We start from the raw sequence: 25,063 nt of genomic DNA, 5'->3' as shown, positions 1-25,063 counted from the left end.
ACCTGTCCTTGGTAAAGTGCGTTGGGACCCAGAGCTGAGAAGAGCTGGGTATCCTTGCTGGCAAGTGCTGTGAAGGCCAAGTCGCTGCTCCCCCCGATGTCCCGTTCCTCTGGTTTCTGAAGGGCTCCTCTTGCATTTGGTGTCCCTCTTCTGTTCTCTTTCTTGCTTTGCAAGCCAACAGATATGGCAGCTGTGGAGCCTCTGTGGCTCCCGAACCCCACAGCAGCCAGCTGTCCAGCCCTGCGCTTCTCCTGCGGTGACAGTCCGTGGCTTCAGGGCCCTGTTTACCATCCAGTTAATAAATGAACAGGAATCAGTGAAACTTTCCAAACACAGAGCTGGCTCTGTAGTGATTCTGGGGCGGGTGGGAGCCCTGATGCTAAAGCTCAGAGCTGGAAAGCATTCCAAGCTGTGCGGGGGCATTCGCAGCCCAGTTCCAGAGACTCTTTCCCCAACTCCAGCCCCCACCACCCTGCAGGTGCAGTGGGCTGGCACTTGGCTGTGAAACTGGAGAGAGCTGGTTTGAGTTTGCACTTTAGTTCCTGTCAGGAAGGGAGCTCTGAGATCTGAGTTAATCCCAGCGCTAAGGATGTCTCAGTTGCTCTGGCCTTTTGTGAGATTCCTGCTTCTGATTGAAGTGGCAGCCTCTGTGAACTTTTTCCACCACCGCTATGAGCAGCTGGTGGAGGCCCTGTTCAATGTGCACAACGAGTGTCCCGATATCACCAGGATTTACACTATTGGCCGCAGTGTCCAGGGGAGACATCTCTACGTCGTGGAATTCAGTGACAACCCTGGAATCCATGAACCCTGTAAGTACTGAATGAGAGGAGGTTCCTGGGGGGGCCCTGTACCTATACAGGCTGCAGTCTGTGCCATGCCAAACCACATCCCACAAATCGTCCTACATGGTACAGGTTATGGGGCCAGACTGCTTCCTCCAGGGAAGTCACTGTCAGACGGGGATCTGAAGCTTTCCTGACGGCCCTAGACTGTGCTATGCTCAGTAGCCTCCATGTTCAGTGGTCAAGATGGCCCATACCGTAATTGTAGGCACACAATGCCCACTTCAGCAAGTGAGTGAGTAGGCCCCATAACCAGGGAGACAGGGTGCAGCAGCCATGGGGGTTGACAGGGACCCAAAACCCTATGGCCACGGATAAAGCTAGAGGTTACCTCTGCACATGGCCCAGTGCACATGGGCAGGAGCCTTAGCCCAGTCAGGCACATTAAATGGGACTCTGAGTTTTAAATCCAAGTAAATTTAATGATGAAGGCACCAGCTAGAATTCCCATCGGGCCCCTCCATTTTACTGCCCCAGTTAGTAATTGGCAGTTTTTCACACCACCCTGACCCACCCAGGGCTCTGTGCTAGGCAGAGGTGATCTGTGATGGGAGGGAGGAAAGACAAGGTCGCCCCCCACCACCATGCTGGCTGGCAGAGTCTGTGATGGGATGGACTGGCCGAGCCCCTCCACAGGGCACTGGGCTAGGCTTGCGTTGCCTATGATGGGAGGGCGGGGACAGGCCATGGTGAGGGGCTGAAGTCCTACACTGAGTCTGATCAGCCTTGACATACAGAGGGCTGTGAATTGGTGCAGAGCTCTCTCCCATCTCCTTCACTGTGGCCCACCGGTGCTGAGCAGAGGGACTGTTGTGGGGAGAAGCCAGGGAAGCCAAACCAGCTACAACATTTCATGCTCAGGTCCTTATAACATCACAGCACTGAGATATATGTATAGTGAAAACAATCATCAGATTACCACCAAAAAGTTAAGAAATGGTGAGTAAGGCTAACAAGAAGAATAGGTTACATAAAAAACAACAAGTATTACCTGCTTCTTAGAGTTTAAACTTGACTTAAAAATCTTTGTCTAAAGCAGTTTCTCACCTAAAGCAATCTCCCGCCATTACTAACCAACATGGCTAGGGTCCAACTTTTGTGAATGCAGAAGCATTGTCCTTTTTTGCTTTCTCAGTGAAGGATGAAAAATATGTCTCTTTGCCTTTCTCTTCTATCCCAAAGTCCACTGTTTTTGTCCCCTGAGTCAGGATGACCCCCAATAACTCTTTCCTGGGCTGCTGATTCCAAGTTGTCTTTGTGTTCTCCTGTTGACTCCATATGCAAAAATGGGCTTCCATTGTATTGGCTTACAATGCTTAATTTACATAGCTGACCGTGAGACAGGTGAATCAGCTTCCTTTGTCTCAAAACCTGTTTGTCATCCCTGCCTTGATTTGGAGTTTAAAACGTGTGTTTAGTAAATATACCGAACTTCTTAAATAGCATCCATCTGCACATCCTGGCATGGTTCTGAGGATCAGCATGACATAAACTTTTATTAGATACCTCACACGACCCGTTTTGGATCAATACTGTGAAAGCAGCGTGTCGGGTGTAATATCTTTGTCAGGCTTGATAGGAATTGCTGTTACAGAACAGTGAGCCCTTTGCCACTGTTTGGCACTGAGGCGTTATTAGGGTCACAGGTGCTTTCTCTGCTTTGCAGACAAAACCCATCCAATTTAGATTGGATTGGCTGCCCCAAGTGAGCAGAACCTGCTGGAGTGGGGGGAAGGCAACCTCTCCTCTGGGTGAGAGGCTGTCCGTCTTCTGACTCAAGGAAGTCCAAGGTGTCGGGGAGAGGGCAATCACAGCCTGTGCTTCATGCCTACTTCTTTGCAGCTGGTGAAATCAAGCAGGGGATGCTGCATCCACCCTCAGGAGCCCAGCTGCACCTCCTCTGGGGCGTGGGCAGTGACAGTGAGGTACTTGCACTCTCAAGCAAACAACAGCTTGGCCCTTACCAGGAAACAGTCTTCTAACACTGATGGCCTCATAACTACTTACTACCCTGCTCTAACCTTTTAGACTGCTAGGGGTGAACTCTGCATATGCCCTAGTGCACATGCAGGGGAACCAGGCCTAAGCCTGAATGTCTACACCACAGTTAAACAGCCCCTTAGCCTGAGCCCTACAAGCCTGAGTCAGCTGGCACAGGTCAGCTGTGGGTTTTTAACTGAAGTGCAGAGATACCCGGGGGAGGGTGGGGGAACTATTGAGAAGTTTATGGTGACTCAGCTCTGCAATCACTAGAGCTCCGATTGCCCTGACAATCCAGCCTCAGCCTGGGAGTGGCAGGGAGATGGCCCTGGTCCTGAGAGTCAGTGAATTAAGCCTCCATGTCCACAGTGAGTCTTGTATTTCTAATGGCTGCACATTGGAAGACAGGATTAGAATTCAAAATGACTTTGACAAATTAGAGAATTGGTCTGAAATCAGCAGGCTGAAATTCAGTCAAGACAAGTGCAAAGTACTTCACTTAGGAAGGAAAAATCAAATGCACAACTACAAAATGTGGAATAATTGGCTGGGTGGCAGTGCTGGTGACAAGGATCTGGGGTCACAGTGGATCACAAATTGAATATGAGCCAACAATGTGAAGAAGTTATGAAAACGGCTAATAGGAGTGTCATATACAACACATGGGAGGTAATTGTCCCTCTCTACTTGGCACTGGTGAGGCTTCAGCTGGAGTTCTATGGCCAGTACTGGGCAGCACACTTCAGGAAAGATGTGGACAAACTGGTGAGAGTCCAGAGGGGAGCAACAAAAATTATCAGAGGTTTAGAAAACCTGATCTAGGGGGAAAGGTTAAAAAACCTGGACATGTTGAGTCTTGCAAAAAGCAGACTGAGGGGGACATGAGAACATCCTTCATGTATGTCAGGGGCTGTAATAAAGGAGACGGGGATTGAGTGTTCTTCAGGCCCACTGAAGGTAGGACAAGGACAAGTAATGGATTTAATCTGCAGCCAGGGAGATTTAGGTTAGATACACTAGAACCTCAGAGTTATGAACACCAGTTACGAACTGACCAGTCAACCTCTCGCTGCATTTGGAACCAGAAGCACCCAATCAGACAGCAGCAAAGACATGCCCTCCCCCCACATTCCCCCCAAAAACCATATACGGTACAGTACTATGTTAAAGATAAACTACTAAAAAAATAAAGGGAAAGTTTAAAAAAAAGATTTGACAAGGAAAGAAACTGTTTCTGTGCTTGTTTCATTTAAATTAAGATGGTTAAAAGCGGTATTTTTCTTCTGCACAGTAAAGTTTCAAAGCTTTATTAAGTCAATGTTCAGTTGTAAACTTTTAAAAGAACAACCAGTACATTTTGTTCAGAACTATGAATGTTTCAGAGTTACGAACAACCTCCATTCCCGAGGCATTTGTAACACTGAGGTTCTACTGTATTAGGAATATCCTTATAAGGCTTCCCTGTCGCTGGACGTTTTTAAGAACAGGTTGGACTAACACCTCTCTGGGATGGTCCAGCTATACTTGGTCCTTCCTTAGTGCAGGGGGCTGGGCTTGTGCTCCCAAGGTCCTGTCCAGCCCTACATTTCTATGCACAGGCACCGGCTTTCAGGTTTCCCTGGGGTACTCAACCCCTGCTCAGCTCCAGGCCCTGCCCTCACTCCACCCCTTCCCCCGAATCCCCACCCCGCCCAGCCTCTTCCTGCCCCCACTATGCCCCTACCCTGTCTCTTCTCACCCAGTTCTGCCCCCTCCCCCAAACACACCCTATCCCTCGCTCCTCTCCCTCCCTCCCTCCCTCCCAGCGCCTCCTGCAAGCCGGAACAGCTGATCCACAGAGGGTGGAAGGTGCTGAGAAGGAGGGGGAGGAGTTGATTGGCAGGGCGCCAGTGGGTGGGAAGTGATGAGTGGGGGGAGAGCTGGCTGCCAGTGGGTACTAAGCACCCTCTAACTTGTTTCTGTGGGTCCTCCAGCCCTGGAGCACCCACAGAGTCAGGGCCTGTGTTTCTATGATCATAGAATCATAGAATATCAGAGTTGCAAGGGACCTCAGGAGGTCATCTAGTCCAACCCCCTGCTCAAAGCAGGACCAATCCCCAACTAAATCATCCCAGCCAGGGCTTTGTCAAGCCTGACCTTAAAAACTTCTAAGGAAAGAGATTCCACCACCTCCCTAGGTAGCGCATTCCAGTGTTTCACCACCCTCCTAGTGAAAAAGTTTTTCCTAATATCCAACCTAAACCTCCCCCACTGCAACTTGAGACCATTACTCCTTGTTCTGTCATCTGCCACCACTGAGAACAGTCTAGAGCCATCCTCTTTGGAACCCTCTTTCAGGTAGTTGAAAGCAGCTATCAAATCCCCCCTCATTCTTCTCTTCCGCAGACTAAACACTCCCAGTTCCCTCAGCCTCTCCTCATAAGTCATGTGTTCCAGTCCCCTAATCATTTTTGTTGCCCTCCTTCTTGTAGTGTGGGGCCCAAAACTGGACACAGTACTCCAGATGAGGCCTCACTAGTGTCAAATAGAGGGGAACAATCACGTCCCTCGATCTGCTGGCAGTGCCCCTACATATACATCCCAAAATGCCATTGGCCTTCTTGGCAACAACGGCACACTGTTGACTCATATCCAGCTTCTCGTCCACTGTAACCCCTAGGTCCTTTTCTGCAGAACTGCTGCCTAGCCATTCGGTCCCTAGTCTGTAGCGGTGCATTGGATTCTTCCGTCCTAAGTGCAGGACTCTGCACTTGTCCTTGTTGAACCTCATCAGATTTCTTTTGGCCCAATCCTCCAATTTGTCTAGGGCCCTCTGTATCCTATCCCTACCCTCCAGCGTATCTACCTCTCCTCCCAGTTTAATGTCATCTGCAAACTTGCTGAGGGTGCAATCCATGCCATCCTCCAGATCATTTATGAAGATATTGAACAAAACTGGCCCCAGGGCTGACCCTTGGGGCACTCCACTTGATACCAGCTGCCAACTAGACATGGAACCATTGATCACTGCCCATTGAGCCTGACAATCTAGCCAACCCTCTATCCACCTTATATGATGTATTTAGCCATTAGATCCTAGGGTGTGGCTGCAGAGCCAGGCACAACTTGCTAGCGATTTGCTTGACCGCCAATGGAGAAGGGCTCGAGGTAGGTGCAGGGCACTTTGCTCTCTGGTGAGGGATGCTGCCCTGCCCCCTCCCCCCTACGCTGTGTTCTCTGCCTCTGGAGGAGATGAAGAAGGGGCTCGGGCCTAGACTCTTGGCCTGGTTCTCATCAGACCCTTTGCCTTCCCTGTCTGGCTGAGTTTAGGGTCTGGGTGGGAGCTGGCCCTGATGACTACTAGGAAATTCCAAAGAGTGTAGAGTTCAGTGTCCCATTTACTCATGTGGATGTACGGCACCGGTGCTCTGGTATCTCTCCAGCTATCTGGTGCAATTCAGGCCCTGTCCTTGGCTAATAAATCCACGTTCCCCCATGTGCTGTTCCCTCCCCCCACCCCACCCCCGGTGGAGCTCAGCTCCGACACTGTGTCACTCCCTAGAGCTGGACACTGGAGAGCTGAGGGCAGGCTGCTCTCAACAGGGGACTCATGCAATAAGCTTACTGTCATTACGCCGACAGAACGGCCTGTGGAGAGCTCCAGGGACGGAGTCCCACCCTCCTCAGGCCCACACCAGCCTGCCAGAGGGAGCTTAGAAGGTTTAATAGGGCAGCTCTTGCTTTCAATGCGTCTTTATAGGAAAGAATCTGGGGGTAGGCCAAGACTGAGAGAGTGAGTTTATCCTGCAGTTTAATTTAAAGCATCTTGAGGCTTGTGAAGTCAGGAATGTGACATGCCAGCAAGCAGCACTGAGAACAAACAGTGAAGGGGAGTTCTGGGCCAAGGGAGAGACCAGTGTAAATAGCTTGCCCTTCACGGAGTTTGAGCCAGTGACTCCCCTTCCCCCTCTGTAACAAAGTCGTGATGCCCCTGCACCCCCTCCAGCTTCAGAGCACCCCATGGTTGTGCCCCCCAGTTCTGGAGCCGTAACTCTCCTGCACCTGCCCTCCCCACCCCAGTGTCTGAACAGTGACAACCCCACCCACCTCCCCTCCTGTACTAGAGCAGTGACCCTCTGTTCAATGTGTTATGCTGCATTTCTTGTCCTAGTCTGATGCTGAGCAGCTGTTAAACAACCACTGTGTTCTACTGTGGCAGTGGCCGTGTCTCGGTGGTGGGCCACGCTTTCGGGTAGGTCCTAGGGAGGCCACTTCTGCTGCGCTTTGGCAGTGGAGGGGTTGGGCAGTGTAAGAATGCAGATACTATTCTGAAACCTGTTGTTATTGATTAGTGAGTTTACTTATTAAATGAGACAGAACATTACTACTTATCTGAGTGCCTAGGAGCCCCCGTCCTGGCCCAGGACCCCATTTGCTAGATGCGGTACAAACACAAATCATTTGGGTCATTCATTGGTTCTGCTCAGAGGTGTCACTGGGTTGCTCCATTGAATGTTGGCTCCCTGTTCATGGGGAATATCTGGCTCCAACCATATCTCAGCCCCCACCCTCCCTGTTTATGGTGTCACTGTTTATGGTGTCTCTTGTTTTTCCCAGTGGAGCCAGAGTTCAAGTATGTTGGGAACATGCATGGGAATGAGGTTCTGGGCAGGGAGCTGCTGCTCCAACTCTCTGAGTTCCTGTGTGAGGAGTATCGCCGGCGGAACGAACGGATCACACGGCTCATCTGGGACACACGCATCCACATCCTGCCCTCCATGAACCCAGACGGATATGAAGTGGCTGCAAACCAGGTACCAGGCAAGCATTCTCCTCATCTTACCTGGCAGGGGCATGACATGCCCTTGTGCTGTAGGACCCCAGTGCCTCTTCCACCAGTAATTGCTAAGGATGAATAGAAAAGAATAGCACAGGCATGAAGGGACAAAATCAGAAAGGTACAACATGAGTTACACCTAGCAAGGGACACAAAAGACAATAAGAAGAGGCTTTGTAAATCCATTCAGGGCAAGAGAAAGATTAAAGAACATGTAGATCCACTACTTAGTGGGTTGGAGAGCTAACAACAGACATCAAAAAGGCGGAGCTGTTTAATGCCTATTTTGCTTCCATCTTCACCAAGCTGGAGGGGTTGCAAGCACTTTGGAGGAAAGGATTAGAACTCAAAATGACCTTGACAATTAGGAGAATTGGTCTGAATTCAGCAAGCTGAAATTCAATAAAGACAAGTGCAAAGTACTTCATTTAGGAGGGAAAAATCAAATGCACAGCTACAAAATGGGGAATAACTAGCTAGGCCAGGGGAGGGCAAACTTTTTGGCCTGAGGGCCACATCAGGTTTCCAAAATTGTATGGAGGGCCAGTTAGGGGAGGCTGTGCCTCCCCAAATGGCCAGGTGTGGCCTGGCCCCTGACCCCTATCTGACCCCCCTGCTTCTTGCCCCCTGACGGCCCTCCTAGGACTTCTATCACATCCAACCCCCCCTGTTCCCATCCCCTGATGGCCCCCCCGTGACTCCTGCCCCATCCACCACCCCCTGTCCCCTGACCACCCCCAGACTCCCCGCCCTTGACTGCTCCTCACCGTCCCATTCAACCCCTCCTGTCATTCCTGATGGTCCTTATGATGAGATTACTGGTTCTGTGGATGAAGGGAAAGCAGTGGATGTATTGTTTCTTGACTTTAGCAACGCTTTTGACACGGTCTCCCACAGTATTCTTGTCAGCAAGTTAAAGAAGTATGGGCTGGATGAATGCACTATAAGGTGGGTAGAAAGCTGGCTAGATTGTCGGGCTCAACGGGTAGTGATCAATGGCTCCATGTCTAGTTGGCAGCCGGTGTCAAGTGGAGTGCCCCAGGGGTCAGTCCTGGGGCCGGTTTTGTTCAATATCTTCATAAATGATCTGGAGGATGGTGTGGATTGCACTCTCAGCAAATTTGTGGATGATACTAAACTGGGAGGAGTGGTAGATACGCTGGAGGGCAGGGATAGGATACAGAGGGATCTAGACAAATTGGAGGATTGGGCCAAAAGAAATCTGATGAGGTTCAATAAGGATAAGTGCAGGGTCCTGCACTTAGGACAGAAGAACCCAATGCACAGCTACAGACTAGGGACCGAATGGCTAGGCAGCAGTTCTGCGGAAAAGGACCTAGGGGTGACAGTGGACGAGAAGCTGGATATGAGTCAGCAGTGTGCCCTTGTTGCCAAGAAGGCCAATGGCATTTTGGGATGTGTAAGTAGGGTCTTAGCGAGCAGATCGAGGGACGTGATCGTCCCCCTCTATTCGACATTGGTGAGGCCTCATCTGGAGTACTGTGTCCAGTTTTGGGCCCCACACTACAAGAAGGATGTGGATAAATTGGAGAGAGTCCAGCGAAGGGCAACAAAAATGATTAGGGGTCTGGAACACATGACTTATGAGGAGAGGTTGAGGGAACTGGGATTGTTTAGTCTGCAGAAGAGAAGAATGAGGGGGGATTTGATAGCTGCTTTCAACTACCTGAGAGGTGGTTCCAAAGAGGATGGTTCTAGACTATTCTCAGTGGTGGAAGAGGACAGAACAAGGAGTAATGGTCTCAAGTTGCAGTGGGGGAGGTTTAGGTTGGATATTAGGAAAAACTTTTTCACTAGGAGGGTGGTGAAACACTGGAATGCGTTACCTAGGGAGGTGGTAGAATCTCCTTCCTTAGAAGTTTTTAAGGTCAGGCTTGACAAAGCCCTGGCTGGGATGATTTAATTGGGGATTGGTCCTGCTTTGAGCAGGGGGTTGGACTAGATGACCTCCTGAGGTCCCTTCCAACCCTGATATTCTATGATTCTATGATTCCTCCCAGGACCCCTGCCCCATCCAATCACCCCTTCTCTCTGTCCCCTGACTGCCCCCAGAACCCTTGCCCCTGACTGCCCTCAGCCGCCCCATCCAACCTCCCTCTCTTCCTGACTGCCCCCCGGAACCCCTGCCCCCATTCATCCCCCCTGTTCCCCGTCCTCTGACCGCCCTGACCCCTGTCCACACCCCCGCCCCCTGAGCACCCTCTTGAACTCTCCTGTCCTCTATCCAACCCCCCCTACCCCCTTACCGTGCTGCCTGGAGCACCGGTGGCTGGCCAGGCTACAGCCATGCCGTTGTGCAGCACAGAGCACCGGGTCAGGTCGGGCTCTGCAGCCCCCCCTCATCCAGAGCGTTGTGCTGGCAGCGCAGTGAGCTGAGGCTGCAGGGGTGGAGGAACAGTGGGGGAGGGGCTGGGGGCTAGCCTCACGGGCCAGGAGCTCAGGGGCCGGGCAGGAGGGTCCCACGGGCCGTAGTTTGCCCACCTCTGAGCTAAGCGGTAGCATTGCTGAAAAGGATTTGTGGGGGGTACAATAGGTCACAAATTGAATGAGTCAACAATGTGATGCAGTTGCAAAAAAGGCTAATATTTTCAGCAGTATAGTAACAGGAAGATTGTATGTAAGATATGAGAGGTAGTTGTCCCACTATACTCAGCACTGGAGAGGCCTCAGCTGGAGTTCTGTGTCCAATTCTAGGCCCCACACTTTAGGAAAGATGTGGACAAATTTGGAGAGAGTCCAGAGGAAAGCAACAAAAATGATGAAAAGTTTAGAAAACCTGACCTATGAGGAAGGATTTTTTAAAAAGTGAATCTTTAGTCTTGAGAAAAGCAGACTGAGGGAAGAGGATTCAAAATTGTTACAGGCTGTTATAAAGAGGACTGTGATCAATTGTTCTCCATGTCCATTGAAGGTAGGACAAGAAGTAAGGGGCTTAATCCACAGTAGGGGAGATTCAAGTTAGATAACAAGAAAATCTTTATAATGCTCAGGGGAGTTAAGCTCTGGAACAGGCTTCCAATGGAAGTTGTGGAATCCCTGTCATTGGAAATTTTTAAGAACAGCCTGGACAAACACGGTTGTGCTTGGGCAGAACAAAGTAAACCTGGATCATCCCCAAGAGACTGAACTAGATGACCCTTCCTGTTCTACGTGTCTATGATTGTGGGGAGAAACCATCATTCTGCTGTCTCTTCCACCTCCACCCTCCAAATCCCTGATCTCTCAGCTTGTGTTTCATCCCATCCCCCTGCCCTTGCTCCCTCAATGTGTGTTTCACCCAACTTGGACCCCATCCTGGGAACATGGGTCCTTCAACACATCTCACCCCAGCCTGGACCTCCAAAACGCCCAGGTCCTCAGCCTGTGATTTAGCTCACTTGGGCCCCTCACCATTGTCTCTGTGGCTCTGTTGGTTTCATTATTGCTACAGATTGTGGACTTTACAAGTCCTCAGGGAGCTGACTCTGTTTTGTTTGTATTTCAGTCTCCCAGAGTTCAGCTAGCTCTGACCTGCATCTGCCCTCTCTGAGTGACAGTCTGGGAGCTGACCAGCAAACCTGCTGTCCTCCTTTATTCTTGCTCTGCATTGACTGGGGTGGGGGTCAGATAGTAAAGATGCCAAGAGCCATGGCACTGTCAATGGACTGTAGAGAATGGACTGTATCTGGACATCTGACTCTAACCCTGCAGAAGTTACAGGCACTGGGCCGATCTGCCCTTGCTAAATCCCACAGCAGTTGCAGGGTGGGAGGATAGAACATGGCCCCCAGGCTAAGTTGGTAAGTAATTCATTTAAGGGGACATCTCTCTGCTGCCCAAGAAGGCAAGTTGCTGAATCCGCACAGTGCTGGGGACATGTTCCCTACACAGCAGGGAAAACAGGCAGCTGAGAAATGTTGCTAAGAGCAGGATGGGAGGAAGACTGGTCCTGTGACTAAGGAGGCCTGTGGCCACCAGATTCTCTGGTCCAGCCAAGCAGTGCTCAGTGCTGAATCAAGAGTGTTGTGTGCGAGGGTAAAGTAGCTTTCCACCACCTTATGGGCCCCCCAGTGAAGCTGGTTCAGCCACCAACATGAATTGGAGTAGTCCTAATCTGATGGAAAATGGAATGCCGAGGAACATAGGAATTGCCAGACCGGATCATTGGCAAGGTCCATTGTCGCAGGGTCATGGGTCCCTTGAAGGCAGGATGGGACCAGCCCCTCGTGAAGTAGCTGCTTCCCGCCCTGAGGGAGGTGGGGCAAGGGGTCAGCCGATACGTTATTGGTCACCTGGTCCTTATAAAAGGGCTCCACGCGCGCAGTCTGGGAGCGGCACCACAGGGGCTGGTGGCCGGCGGGCGAGCGGGCGGGCTCTTGTGGAAGGCCCTGAGCCAGTGTCTGTAGGAGGCTGAGAACTCCAGCCAGGACCGGATTTACCATGGCGCCAACGCCTCCATCGGGCCGGGCCCAAGCTCAGGCCGGGGGGTCCATGACACTCGCTTCCTCCCCCTCGCAGCGCTCACGAGCGGAGGCTCTGAGAGCGAGCAGCGGGCATCCAGCCCGCCAAGAACCCACGGGGCCCTGGGAGCCGTGGTTCCTTGGCCAGCTCCCTGCCTAGAGAGCCGGCCCTGGAGCAGGGAAGGAACTACATTTCCCAGCATTCCCTTGGCCACTCTCCATGGGAAAGGGGGGGAAGGAGTGGGGAAGTTGAGACCCCATGCGCTGCAGCTTGCTGTGAATGGGGAGCTGGCTGCTTGGGGGTGGGGCGCTGTGAATGGGGAACAAGTCTGCCCAAGGAGTAGAAGGCTTTGGCCCAGCTATCACCCTCAAAGACTTCCCTGGGCTGGATGAGGGATGCTGGTGTGACCTCACCTGGCATCCCCCAAAGAAGGAACTGGGTGGACTGAACGGACAGTGCCCCTCTCTGTCTGAAGCCTAGCAACGGAGGTCTGTGGACCCCACCAGGAGAAGTTAAAATGAAAAGTAAGGGAGGGGAGGCTCTACTAGAGGACCTGGGCAGCTTTAGGTACAGTAACAGGCATGTAGGAGGATTTCCACGGCCAAGCCATAGAAACAGAAATTGGCTTTTCTTTTCCAGATTTATCTAATATTCAGAAAGGGAATCTAGCACCTGCCTTCCAGATTTGAACACCCTCAAAATTCAGGGGTGCTCAAGCTCAATTTAGGCTGCTATTTACTTCATTTTACTTTACTTCATTTCTCCCAAATCAAATATGCTGATCCACTGTAACTTGCTGTAGAAAAAGTAGGATAAAATTGAGCAACAAACGCTGGGGTCTTCCCAGTGCTAATTTGGACTGGAATTGCTATTTTCAACAGCCATGACCCTTTTTTTTTTTAGTTTTTGTTTAAAAGGAAGACAGTAATATTGCACTTGGAAATTCCCCACAGAAACAAAGAGTGGAAAAACGAATAACAAAGGCACCTCAACTTTTCCTCATTTATGTGGGACAGTCTTATCATATGGATCCAGATATCCTCCAATCACACAAGCTGAAAATTGTTCCACTTTACTGCAGTTCTGTAACTGTGCAGGGACCAGTCCTTTCTGTGTTCTGTGCACATCCAAAATTCCTCCTGAATTCAGAAGGGCCTTGCTTTTGTGACCACACTACCAGATATTTTCAGCCCTGGTAAGCGAAGCACGTTTACAGTTCGTAAGTGGGCAGGAGGCCTCTCAGAAAAAGTTAGGTGCTGTGGGAAGTGTTGCTTATTCACTAGGTAACGTGAGACCTTCCTGTTACCATAGTAAACCAGTGCAGCACAGAATGCGCTTTGTTCCCAGAGTCGAGAATGGGGTTTTTTGCTTCTATACGCAGCCCTTTAAAGACGATGAAAAGACTCCCACTCACTTCAACAGGCTTTGGACAGAACTGTTTATACACAGGATAACTCCACTGTCTTCACAGGGTCCTGGTCCCACAGCGGCGGGGGGCCAGGTGAGCTTGTTGCAGAGCTGCTGCTCAGGGATGGGAACCTCCTGCACCCCAGCCTCCAAAATCATTCAGGCTGCACTTTCTGCATGACTACGTGCTAGCTGAGGGGTGTATGGGAATTAGTGCCCCTGCTGCAGGTGATGGGCATCTCAGGTACTTAAAGCCATGGCCTAGAGGAGGGAAGTGCATAACTGCAGAGTATGCAGCTGCCTAGGGCTGGCACTGAGGATTTAGAGTCCCTAGTGCTGCTGTTGCAAGGTTCAAGCATGCTCAGTCTTGGAATTGCCACCCCTCCCTTGCTAGCAGCTGCAGCTATCTGAGGCTGGCCTCTGGCAATTGGCCCCATGGCTGTAGCCAGAGAAGCTGCAGGTGGCTCTGTGACTACTGGGGCCATTAAGCTAGAGCAGATAAAGAAACTGGAATTAACCTCAAGGAACAGAGGTCACCAGTAGGAAAGGAACGTCAAGGGGAGCCGGGAAAGAGGAAGCAGGTCAGGTTTGCATGGGGAGAATAGCCCCAGCTGGTTGGGGAGCACATCCAAAGTAGAAAGGAAACAAGCATGGGCAGAGGTGGTGGGGACCAGGCAGTAGACTAGCCTGTAGATGGGAGCAGAGGGAGAAAGGCTGGTGTCTTCAGATTCCCAAGGGCTAAGTCTCACTTTGGGGAAATGGTGTGTGCAAGGGGCTTGCTCAAATGGCAGGATGGGTGCTGAGGGAGGGATTTGTCAGAATTGATCAGGTATCTGCGGGCTGTGGAATTTTATTGAGCTGAGACCAGAACCACACACACTGACTGGTGACATGGGGTGGCACTGGAGATGTGGCTATAGAAGGTCTAAATGAGGAAGGAGATAAATCTGTGGGGAGTTTCCCTGATCACTTGTGAAAGTTCTGCTCACTGTGGACACTGGTAAACCCACATGGGTGTACAGCTCAATGAGAAGAACTGGGGGCTGAGGGAGCTGCGTATGGCAATGCAGCTAGTCATGTAGAGGTGTGGGATCAAAATGAAAAATGTCTCTGAGATTCAGGACCGGGGACACTAGGGCACCAATGGCCCTCCCACACCAGGCCCATGCTCAGAGCCCACAATGCCGACATAGGGGCCCACAAATGTGTTTGGTGCCAGTTCCCACAAAAGGTTAATCCGGTCCTGACTCCAAGGGACTGAGCCTGGGGGGTTAGTGCTCTGTATTGGAGCAGGGAAAGACTCAAAGGTAGCCCAGAAAAGGGTGTAAACAGGGCCCAAAGGGTGGAAAGCCCAATGCAATATTACTGTATTATTGCATTGGCAAAGGGTTAGCTGACGAGAAGCCCACAAAAGCCAGAAGAACTTGGTGTTGCTTGGGACTTTTTTTTTTTTTGCCCTCCTGGAAGCCTGGAAGGGGTTCAGTTTGTGGCTTGGCTGGAGGGCCAAGTCACAGCTCCAGCCCTGACCCATGTGCATGGAGTTTATTAAATGAGCCCTGAGGAAGAGGGAAACCTGCAGTAGCATGCTGCAGTGCCACCCCAGGCCATGGCGGGGGAGGCGGATGTGCTGTTAGCATCCAGCTAGTCGAGTCTCCTGTCTGACACTGGCAGCACCACATCCACCAGAAGGGGGACAAACTGCCCTGCAGTTGGCAGACATGGGATATGCTGGGCCCTGGAAGGGCTCATCTGGATCAGGCGGATTTGATCTCTGGGCCATGATTTTCATTGGCAGTAACCACACTAATGCTGGATGCAGAATGCAAACAATGATCCCATAAAATAAATGTAAATAGCATTAGTGAAGGTGCGATGCCCAGTACTCAGGTGCATGCCTGGGTCTGTGTATGATTTCCCTGATTCCTACTAGAATTCATCCCACTCTCCTGGTGCTGTTAAACATGGTCCATGGGCATGGAAATCAGGCTGATCTAGTCATGGCTCTGTGACTGACTGCTGCGTGACCTTGGACAAGTTGCTTACTCAGGCTGTGCCTCAGTTTCTCCTTCTGGGAAATGGAGATAATGATACTGACCCTCCACTGTACCATGCTCAGAGAGTGCTGTTTCTTCCTCTGGCCTGCAGTGACTCATATCTGGTGGTCTCAGACACTACCGAAGCCCAGTTACCTTCTGTAGCTTTTGGGACGTATCCAGGCTCTTCCCAGATGGTGTTTGGATTGAGCCTGTGCTCTCCCTGCTCTTACAGGAGTTATGTGCCTTCTCCCTCCAGGACCCGGATGCCATTGGGTACCTGACGGGCAGGAACAATGCCAACGGAGTTGACTTAAACCGTAACTTCCCCGATCTCAACACTTTCATGTACTACAATGAAAAAAATGGTGGCCCCAATCACCACATCCCTCTTCCAGCCAACTGGAAAAGCCAGGTATGGACCAGGAATTTCCAGCAGTATTATAGGATTGCACCAGCACTGCCCGCATGGAGAAACATCTACCCCTGCTCTGTACTTCCCAGCCCCCCTTTTCAAAGAAACAGCATCTCCTCTATGGGCCCCAGGTACAGAAGTGAAAGTAAGCCAGCTCAGTCTGGTCTGGCGTGCCAGCAAGAGCCAGTATGCCATGCCAGACCGGACCGGCTTCCCTAGTCTGGCACTTTAAAGGATTAGGGTTAGGGCCCGGCCACACCTCTTCCGGTCAAGGCCACGCCCCCTGCTCAGGACTCCCGGAGTACCAGTAAGTCCTTTAAGTTACTTTCACCCCTGCCCAGGTATTGGTTTTTGTCTGAAGAAATGACACAGTTTGCGTCACAGGGCTTTCAAGAGGAGCCTGACCCAGCAGTTGCCCATTTTAGTGCACACCCGGAGTTCCATCCCGTATAAGTCTGCATTGGAAAAGTGTTTTTGTCTGAAAAATCCTATGAATACTTTTACTTTGGGGGGGATTTGAAAGCAATTAGTCAAATGGGGTGTCTAAAATGAGATTTACCAAAAATCTCGACTTTCTAATAGTTTGCGTCGCTCTGCCTAAAAACACTGTGTGTAGCGTTTACAACCAGCCTAAGTATGTCAGGTACTTCAAACATATGAAAATGACTTCTTACTGCTCCCCAAACTCCATTAACTCTGGAGGCACGTCTGGCATAACAGCCCCAGCTTTAGAAATGTCTGAAATCTTTGAGCACAAGTGAAAATGTGACACCCCGCCCCGCTACACCATGCTCTCCTCAGTGGCGAGTAAGGTACTAGTCTGGCTTGGTGAGTGATTGCTGCCCTCTGGGTAGCGATGGATGCATGGATTCTGTAGACGACATGGCAGAAGTGAATTTTAACAAGAAGATTTGAATGAAGAGGGAAATGAGGCACATGGGCCAGGCACACAGGGCAGCATGGAAGGATGCCCAAAAAGGGGAGGCACAGAAGGAAATTAACAGGTTGTCAAAGTTGGTGTAGTTTGCCTAGTGGAAGGTTTCTGGGAATATGGTAGGTAATAAGGTCAGACATGCAGGTGGGAGTGGGCTAGGGAGGGCCTTGAGTCTGAGTTATGCAGAGCAATGGGGAGGCATCATGGCCTTCGGCGAGGGGCCAGGAGAACAATTCTGGCAGTAGTGTTTGGACAGACTGTAGGGGCAAGGCAGGTACCTTGGCAGCTGTGGAGGAGGCAGGTGCCATGGTCAGGGCAGCAAATGTTCAGGCCTGCATGAGCAATTCAGCCATCTGAAGAGAAGTGGAAGGCTTCCAGATGTGTGCTGGAAGAAGAGAGAGCAGGATGGAGTCACATCAGGATGTGAGAGGCTGGGAGAGAGGGGCTGGTAACGGCAGGTAGTGGAGGACAGCAGAGAAGGGAAGGGGAGGCATACGGAGCGCAGGCTAGGAGGTAGCACCCTATCATCCTCCTCGACCCCCCAGAGCACTGTCCACAAGCCAGGCTGTGCTGAGACTCCTCCCTGAGCTCTGTGCTGCAATGGTTCTGCTGCCTCCCATGCTGGCATCTCCTTTGCTTGCAGGTGGAGCCAGAAACACTGGCTGTGATTCACTGGATGAGCCGCTACAACTTTGTCCTCTCAGCCAATCTCCATGGTGGAGCTCTCGTGGCGAATTACCCCTACGACAAAGCCCAGGAGCAGCGGAGCCGGGGCTATCAGCGGAAAAGCAACACCCCATCCCCCACGCCTGATGACAAGCTGTTCCGGAAGGTGCACAGGGGGCATCATGAGAGCTCCTAATGGGGCTTGGGCCCCACATGTCAGAGATCTCACAAGATCAGCTCTTCTTCATTCAGTATCTGAACCAGACTGTAGGGGTCGAGGGTTTGGGTCTGGGATTTGAATCCAGACTACCTCCCCTTGATCGCCCAGCCCCCAAACAAACGTGATGGGGTTTGGATCGGAAGTTCCAGTTTTAGCCCAGGCTTTGTTTTTAATCATCTGCAACAATCTCTTTGAAACTGGCAATAATGGGATGTTGGTCTAAATACGTCTCTGGTATAAACACCACTGATGTCCAGGGTGTTTGCACCAGGAATGAATCTGGCCCATTTCCCATGCACAGGGAAGTCTAGGCACAAGCCCCTCCTTATCAGTGCAGCCATCCTTTCTATAGGTCTGAGAGCCGCCAGAGCTGGCCTGAGCGCCCTCAATTCCCAGGGGCTTCAATAGGAGCAGGATTGGGCCCTATGTGACACTAACAAGCTCCCAACTAATTAGTTTTACTCTTCCTCCTCCTTGCCCAACCCACCGCTCTGGAGAGGGTCTAACAGGCCTGCACTGTGGTAACCTGCAGTTTGGTGTGTGCTCTGAAGTCATGTCTGACTTTCCACCGTGTTTCCCAAGTCAGCCTGTGCGGATGGAGGGTTAGTTTTACTGCTGGGCAGTGATTGCTGAGCTGAGAGAATCCAGGCTTGACAGCTGGGATAAAAACGTATCCGGACGATAAATCTGCTGCTTCTGGGGTCAGATCCAACCTCTGCCTCCTGTGGCCTTGGAAGAAGCTGCCTGAGGGGCTGGCTATTCCATAACTGTCCATTATGGGCTTTCTTGCACCTTCCTCCGGGTCTGTCTGTTGGCAGAGGCAGGAGACTAGGCTCCGAGCTAGCCTGTTCCTCTCTGCTCCTATGGGCTCTTGTGTCTGGGTAGGGAGCAGCAGGGACTGTAAGGGGTAAACGGAGAGCTCGGGCTGACCTGCCTCATTCAAAAAGACCTGCATGACCTCGGCCTCCAAGGGTTACTTTCTGAAGAGGCGGGATCTTGTTGCTATGGCAATGAAAGCCAAAGCCAGGGCTCCAATCAGAAAGCGCTGTGGGCAGGTTTTGTCCTGGATTTCCCATTACAAGTTGGACTGAATTTATATTGCAACAGAGCCCTTCCCCCCACCCCTACTATCAGGGCTCCCACTGGGCAGTAAACCCCAGGAGGGGGACGGGCGACCCCACCCGACTGTGCAATGGCATCCCCCAACTCCAATTCTCTGTGGGCTTTGTGGGAAGGTTCCTGAGCCCATGGGGTCAGAGCTGGGGTCAGGTTCCCTTGCTGGGGGTGTGGCAGGGGGCAGGTTCCCCTGCGCGGGAGGGGCTGGGGGGGGCAGGTTCCTGAACTCAAGAGGGCAGGGGCAGGTTCCCACACTCATGTGAGCAGGGCTGGGGTATGGGTTCCTATGATGGCGGGCTGGGGGAGTATCTGTGTGAAGAACAGTGGTGGGGCTGTGCTGGGCCTGCTCTCTCTCACTTGGGTTTAGCTCTTAGTGTCCATGGGAGCAGACTCAGGCTGAGAGACATGGGCCGGAGGGGCAAAGCCAGTGCTGTGACCAGCCTCATGCTCTCTCTGCAGCTGGCCAAAGCCTATTCCTACGCCCATCACTCGATGCACCAGAGCCCAACCTGCGGAGACCAGTTTGCAGACGGCATCACCAATGGGGCCTCCTGGTATTCTCTCAGCAAGGGTAAGGGCTGGGGGAGGGGGTACCGGGAGCTGGAGAACAGTCCAGGGGGAACAGAAGAGGTGAGGATACAGGAGATCTGGGCTGCAGAGGGGGTAGTGTGACAGATAAGGGATGAGGAAGGGATGAGCAGGGTCGGGGGGGGGGAATGCGGAGGTGTAATGGCTATGGGGAGGGTATAGGGTTAAGGGCTGGTGAGACAGTATGTGGAGATAATGGCTAAGGAAGGGGTACTGGGATATGGGGGTGCACCCTCGGTGAGTGATGAGTACCCAGATTCTGGGGGATTGGTCAGGAGTACTCATTTCTGTCAAACCTTGAGTATGAAGCTGGGAGGGGCCACAATGTGGAAGTGACAAGACATAAAAGCAGCAATAAAATTTAAAAAATAATAATGGAAAAAGTTTATATCACTGGCTGTACACTGCCAGTCATGAGTGCTGACAACTGATAAGGGAGGTTAGATTTTCCACAGATATCTTTAAGTCCAGTAGGGTTAAAGACATCAAGAAAGATTTAAAAAGACTATATTAGGAGCAGGAGAAATCCTAGCAATGGTATAGGTCCATTACTAACTAGGGATGATAAAATTTCTATTCTGTGTTTGGGAAGAAGCTGGATGGCACAGTCACAGCTTGCGCTGATAATGAAAGTTTATTCTGACAGTAACGTGGGAGGATGTTAAACAGCAACCGCTAAAATTAAACATTTTCTGATTATAGAATACAAAAACTTGCGCTAAAGAATTGTCCGAGAATCTCTCTAAGCCAGTGGTGTTGATATTTAACAATCTGGGAACACTGGGAAAGACCCAGAGAACTAGAAAAAAGCTAACGTGCCAGTATTTAAAAAGGGTGAACAGGATTACCTGGGTAACTACTGTAAGCCAGTTTGCTTGACATTGATCCCAGGCAGAATCCTGGAAAGGCTGATACGGGGTGCAGTCAGTGACGAATTAAGGATGGCAGCATAATTAATGCTAATTTGTGTGGTTTTATGGAAAATAGATATTGTCAGACAAACCTGATACCACTATTTGATCAGATTACCGGTTGAGTTGGCAAAGCTAACTGCGCTGGTACAATATATATTTGTAGGGCATTTGGCTTAGTACTGCCTGACATGCTGATAAAAAATGGCACTACACAAAAATCAATCCCGTTTATATTAAATGGATTAAAACTGACTAAATGATTAATCTCAAAAATTAATTGTAAATGGTAAGTTGTCATGCTATGCAGTGTTTATTTCAGCAGATTTTTCAGGGATCTCTTCTTGGCTCAATGCCATTTAATATCTTTATCAACAATTTGGAAGAATATATAAAATCATGGCTGGTAAAGTTTGCAGATGACACCAAAATTAGTGCAGTGTTAAATAATGATAAGGAAAGGCTACTGATACAGTGTGATCTAGGTCACTTGGCAGTCTGGGCTCACTTGAATCACATGTTTTAATACAACTAAATGCAAGGTCATACATATATTAACTGAGACTACAGGTCACACTCACAGGATAGGGACTGTGTTTTAGAAAGCGGTGAATCATAAAAGGACTTTGGGGTCATGGTAGATGCAAACTGAACTCCCAGTGCAATGTGGTGACTAAGAGAGCAAATGCAATTTTTGAATGTCTATATAGGCCAGAGGTGGGCAAACTATGGCCTGCGGGCCACATCCGACCCACGGGACCATCCTGCCTGGCCCCTGAGCTCCTGGCCTGGGAGGCTAGCCCCTGGCCCCTCCCCCACTGTCCCCTCTCCCCCACAGCCACACCGCTGCATGGCAGCACATCAGCGTATCTGGCTCCAGCCTGGCAGCACTGCAGCCAGACATGCCGCTCTGAGCAGCATGGTAAGAGGGCTGGGGCCAGGGGCTTGGATAAGGGGCAGGGGATCCCAGGGGGCAGTCAGGTAACAGGGAGCAGGGGGCGGTTGGATGGGGCAGAAGTTCTAGGGGGATTGCAGTCAGGGGATGGGGAGCGGCGGGGGCTAGATAGGGGGTGGATTCCCAGGGGGCGGTTGGGATGGGGGTCCCAGGAGGGGGTGATCAGGGGACAAGAAGCGGGGGGATTGATGGGGGGATTCTGAGGGGGACAGTTGTGGGGGGGGCAGGCTGTTTTGGGCAGGCAGCCTTCCCGGCCCTCCATGCAGTTTCTCACCCCGATGTGGCCCCCAGGCCAAAAAGTTTGGCCACACCTGAAATAGGCAGTACAATGCTGAGCAAAAGCAGGCAGGTAGTGTTACCACAGCACATGGCATTAGTGAGACCATGGCAGGGTCCTATATCCAAGTCTAGTGTCCGCAATTCAAAGGGTCTGTGGAAAATTGGAAAGGGTTCAGTAAAGGGCTCCATTGATGCTCTGAGGTTTGGCAAACCTGCCTTACATTGCGTGTATCTAATCTCTCACTACATTTAGTTTATTAAAGAGACGGTTCAGAGGTTATTTGATCATGGTCTACAAGTCCCTCCACGGGGAAGAGATTTCTAACAGTAGACAGTTCTTTAATCTAGCAGAAAAAGCCTGAACAAGGTCCACTGGTTGGACGCTGAAGCGAGACAAATTCAGGCTAGACATAAGGTGCCAATGCTGTACAGTGAGAGTAATTATCCATTGAAACAACTTACTGAGGGACACAGTGGCTTCTCCATCTCCTGTAGACTTTAAATCCGGGCTGAATGTCTTGCTAAAAGACAAGCTCTAGCTCAGCCAGCAGTTATGGGCTTGAGGCAGGAACCATTTGGTGTAATTCTCTGGTCTGTGCCCTGCAGGAGGTCAGATGAGACAATCATAATGTCTCCATCTGGTCTGTGACTCCTGCACTTGGAGAGGCACATGCAGCAACTAAGCACAGAGCTCTGGAGAGCCGCACCTGGCAGGTGTTGTGGGAGAGGAGGGGACAATTGGGTTGCAAAGAGGATAGAGAGAGGCAGCACTGAGAGGGGCTGTGAGAAAGATTTGGGGTGAATGCTGGAGATATGAGGGGGTGTTTGGGGGACCGGATATGGGAAGGGCTGCTGGGGAGGACTGGAGAGGTGGGCCGTACATTTGGAGGGAAGACAGGGAGTGTCTTTGGGAAGGAGGCAGAGGGGAGTGCCATACTGGAGGAGGGGGCATGGTGTGTCTCTGGGCCTGGCCACAATCTCTCCTTGTCTCCTCTCAGGCATGCAGGACTTTAATTATCTTTACACCAACTGCTTTGAGATCACTCTGGAGCTGAGCTGCGATAAATTTCCACCTCAAAAGGACCTGGAGAAGGAGTGGCTGGCCAATCGTGAGGCGCTCATCACCTACTTAGAGGAGGTAAAGGGGCCACACGTAGACCCTGATACCAACCTCATGTAGGGGTGAGATCCCTGCCCCCCCCCGCTTTGCATCGCAGGGGGAAGAGATGCAATGGCGGGGGCACCAGCAGAGGCTGGGAACACGGAGGGAGGCCCTGGGGCTCCCTCGCTTGGTGCTTTGGAGACAGCACTGAGAAGCTCCAGCAAAGGTGATGCCTCCCGCCCTGGCTCGGCCAGAGAAAGGCCAGCCCAGCTATGGGTCTTTGGCGGGGAAGAGAATGGAGTATCACCAGGGCTCTGTTCTCCTGCTCCAGTAGGGTCTGGCAGGACCTTGACATGGAGAGAGACTCCAGCCCTCAGGAGTGAGTGACTCTGTCTGTCTATCTGCAGGTTCATCAGGGTATCAAAGGACTGGTGTCCGATGAGAACAACAATGGGATTGCAGGTGCTGTGATTTCTGTCCATGGGATCGGCCACTATGTCACTTCTGGTGGGTTGCCCATCCCTCAGCTTGCTGACCCTTTTGGTAACAGCCCGATTAGCCTGATTTGGGAGGAACACGGTGTGATAGGCCCCCCCAGGGTGCAACCTGGAACTGGGGTACCACTGAGCCCTCTGTCTCACCAGCCTGGGCTCCCTCTCACACTGTGCTGCGGTGACAAGTTGCAGACTGCTCTCAGTCCTGCACTCGCACAAACCTTTACACAGGCAGAGACACACCCAGCTGTAGTTACATGAAGGCTTCTCCGCAGCACGACAGCCTAGGACCCCAGAGCTGTACCATCTTGTCCTGGTCAAAAGCCTGCCCAGTATAAATTTACTACTCAGTCTGTACCTCCCTCAATGTGGAGAGGACATGTGCCAGCTCCTGTTCCCAAGCAGATTCCCCAAGCACTTCTGGCAAAACGCACTGTTTCAGGTTAAAAAAAAAAAAAAAGGACAACAATTGTATTAACTACAGAAGGATAGATTTTAAGTGATTCTAAGTAGTGAGTGTACAGATCATAGAATCATAGAATATCAGGGTTGGAAGGGACCTCAGGAGGTCATCTAGTCCAACCCCCTGCTCAGAAGCAGGACCCATCCCCAATTAAATCATCCCAGCCAGGGCTTTGTCAAGCCTGACCTTAAAAACTTCTAAGGAAGGAGATTCCACCACCTCCGTAGGCAACGCATTCCAGCGTTTCACCACCCTCCTAGTGAAAAAGATTTCCTAATATCCAACCTAAACCTCCCCCACTGCAACTTGAGACCATTACTCCTTGTCCTGTCCTCTTCCACCACTGAGAATATTCTAGAACCATCCTCTCTGGAACCACCTCTCAGGTAGTTGAAAGCAGCTATCAAATCCCCCCTCATTCTTCTCTTCCGCAGACTAAACAATCCCAGTTCCCTCAGCCTCTCCTCATAAGTCATGTGTTCCAGACCCCTAATCATTTTTGTTGCCCTTCACTGGACTCTTTCCAATTTATCCACATCCTTCTTGTAGTGTGGGGCCCAAAACTGGACACAGTACTCCAGATGAGGCCTCACCAATGTCAAATAGAGGGGGACGATCATGTCCCTCGATCTGCTCGCTACGCCCCTACTTATACATCCCAAAATGCCATTGGCCTTCTTGGCAACAAGGGCACACTGCTGACTCATATCCAGCTTCTCGTCCACTGTCACCCCTAGGTCCTTTTCCGCAGAACTGCTGCCTAGCCATTCGGTCCCTAGTCTGTAGCGGTGCATTGGGTTCTTCCGTCCTAAGTGCAGGACCCTGCACTTATCCTTATTGAACCTCATCAGATTTCTTTTGGCCCAATCCTCCAATTTGTCTAGGTCCCTCTGTATCCTATCCCTGCCCTCCAGCATATCTACCACTCCTCCCAGTTTAGTATCATCCGCAAATTTGCTGAGAGTGCAATCCACACCATCCTCCAGATCATTTATGAAGATATTGAACAAAACCGGCCCCAGGACCGACCCCTGGGGCACTCCACTTGATACCGGCTGCCAACTAGACATGGAGCCATTGATCACTACCCGTTGAGCCCGACAATCTAGCCAGCTTTCTACCCACCTTATAGTGCATTCATCCAGCCCATACTTCTTTAACTTGCTGACAAGAATACTGTGGGAGACCGTGTCAAAAGCTTTGCTAGAGTCAAGATACAATACATCCACTGCTTTCCCTTCATCCACAGAACCAGTAATCTCATCATAGAAGGTGATTAGATTAGTCAGGCATGACCTTCCCTTGGTGAATCCATGCTGACTGTTCCTGATCACTTTCCTCTCATGTAAGTGCTTCAGGATTGATTCTTTGAGGACCT

At 51.0% G+C, this 25,063-nt stretch overlaps 1 protein-coding gene across 4 annotated transcripts in view; it reads left to right on the top strand.

Moving 5' to 3' along the window:
• The first annotated feature begins 353 nt into the window (after positions 1-353).
• Positions 354-25,063, top strand: part of CPN1 (carboxypeptidase N subunit 1) — a 37,892-nt gene continuing 13,182 nt past the window's right edge. Inside the window, exons 1-7 of one of the 4 annotated variants that reach the window (XM_084633655.1) lie at positions 372-812; positions 7,422-7,618; positions 15,778-15,957; positions 17,535-17,723; positions 19,353-19,464; positions 22,625-22,764; positions 23,136-23,235. In XM_084633655.1, coding sequence (XP_084489781.1) covers positions 590-812; positions 7,422-7,618; positions 15,778-15,957; positions 17,535-17,723; positions 19,353-19,464; positions 22,625-22,764; positions 23,136-23,235 — 1,141 coding nt within the window. In that variant the 5' untranslated portion in view covers positions 372-589. Of the gene's footprint in view, positions 813-7,421; positions 7,619-15,777; positions 15,958-17,534; positions 17,724-19,352; positions 19,465-22,624; positions 22,765-23,135; positions 23,236-25,063 lie in introns of all 4 variants that reach the window. The other 3 variants (XM_084633656.1, XM_084633657.1, XM_084633658.1) reach the window with 3 other exon arrangements.

The sequence above is a fragment of the Lepidochelys olivacea genome, assembly GCF_965140295.1.
Source record: "Lepidochelys olivacea isolate rLepOli2 genome assembly, chromosome: 7".
Taxonomy (NCBI): domain Eukaryota; kingdom Metazoa; phylum Chordata; order Testudines; family Cheloniidae; genus Lepidochelys; species Lepidochelys olivacea.
This window is presented reverse-complemented; position numbering and strand designations above follow the sequence as displayed.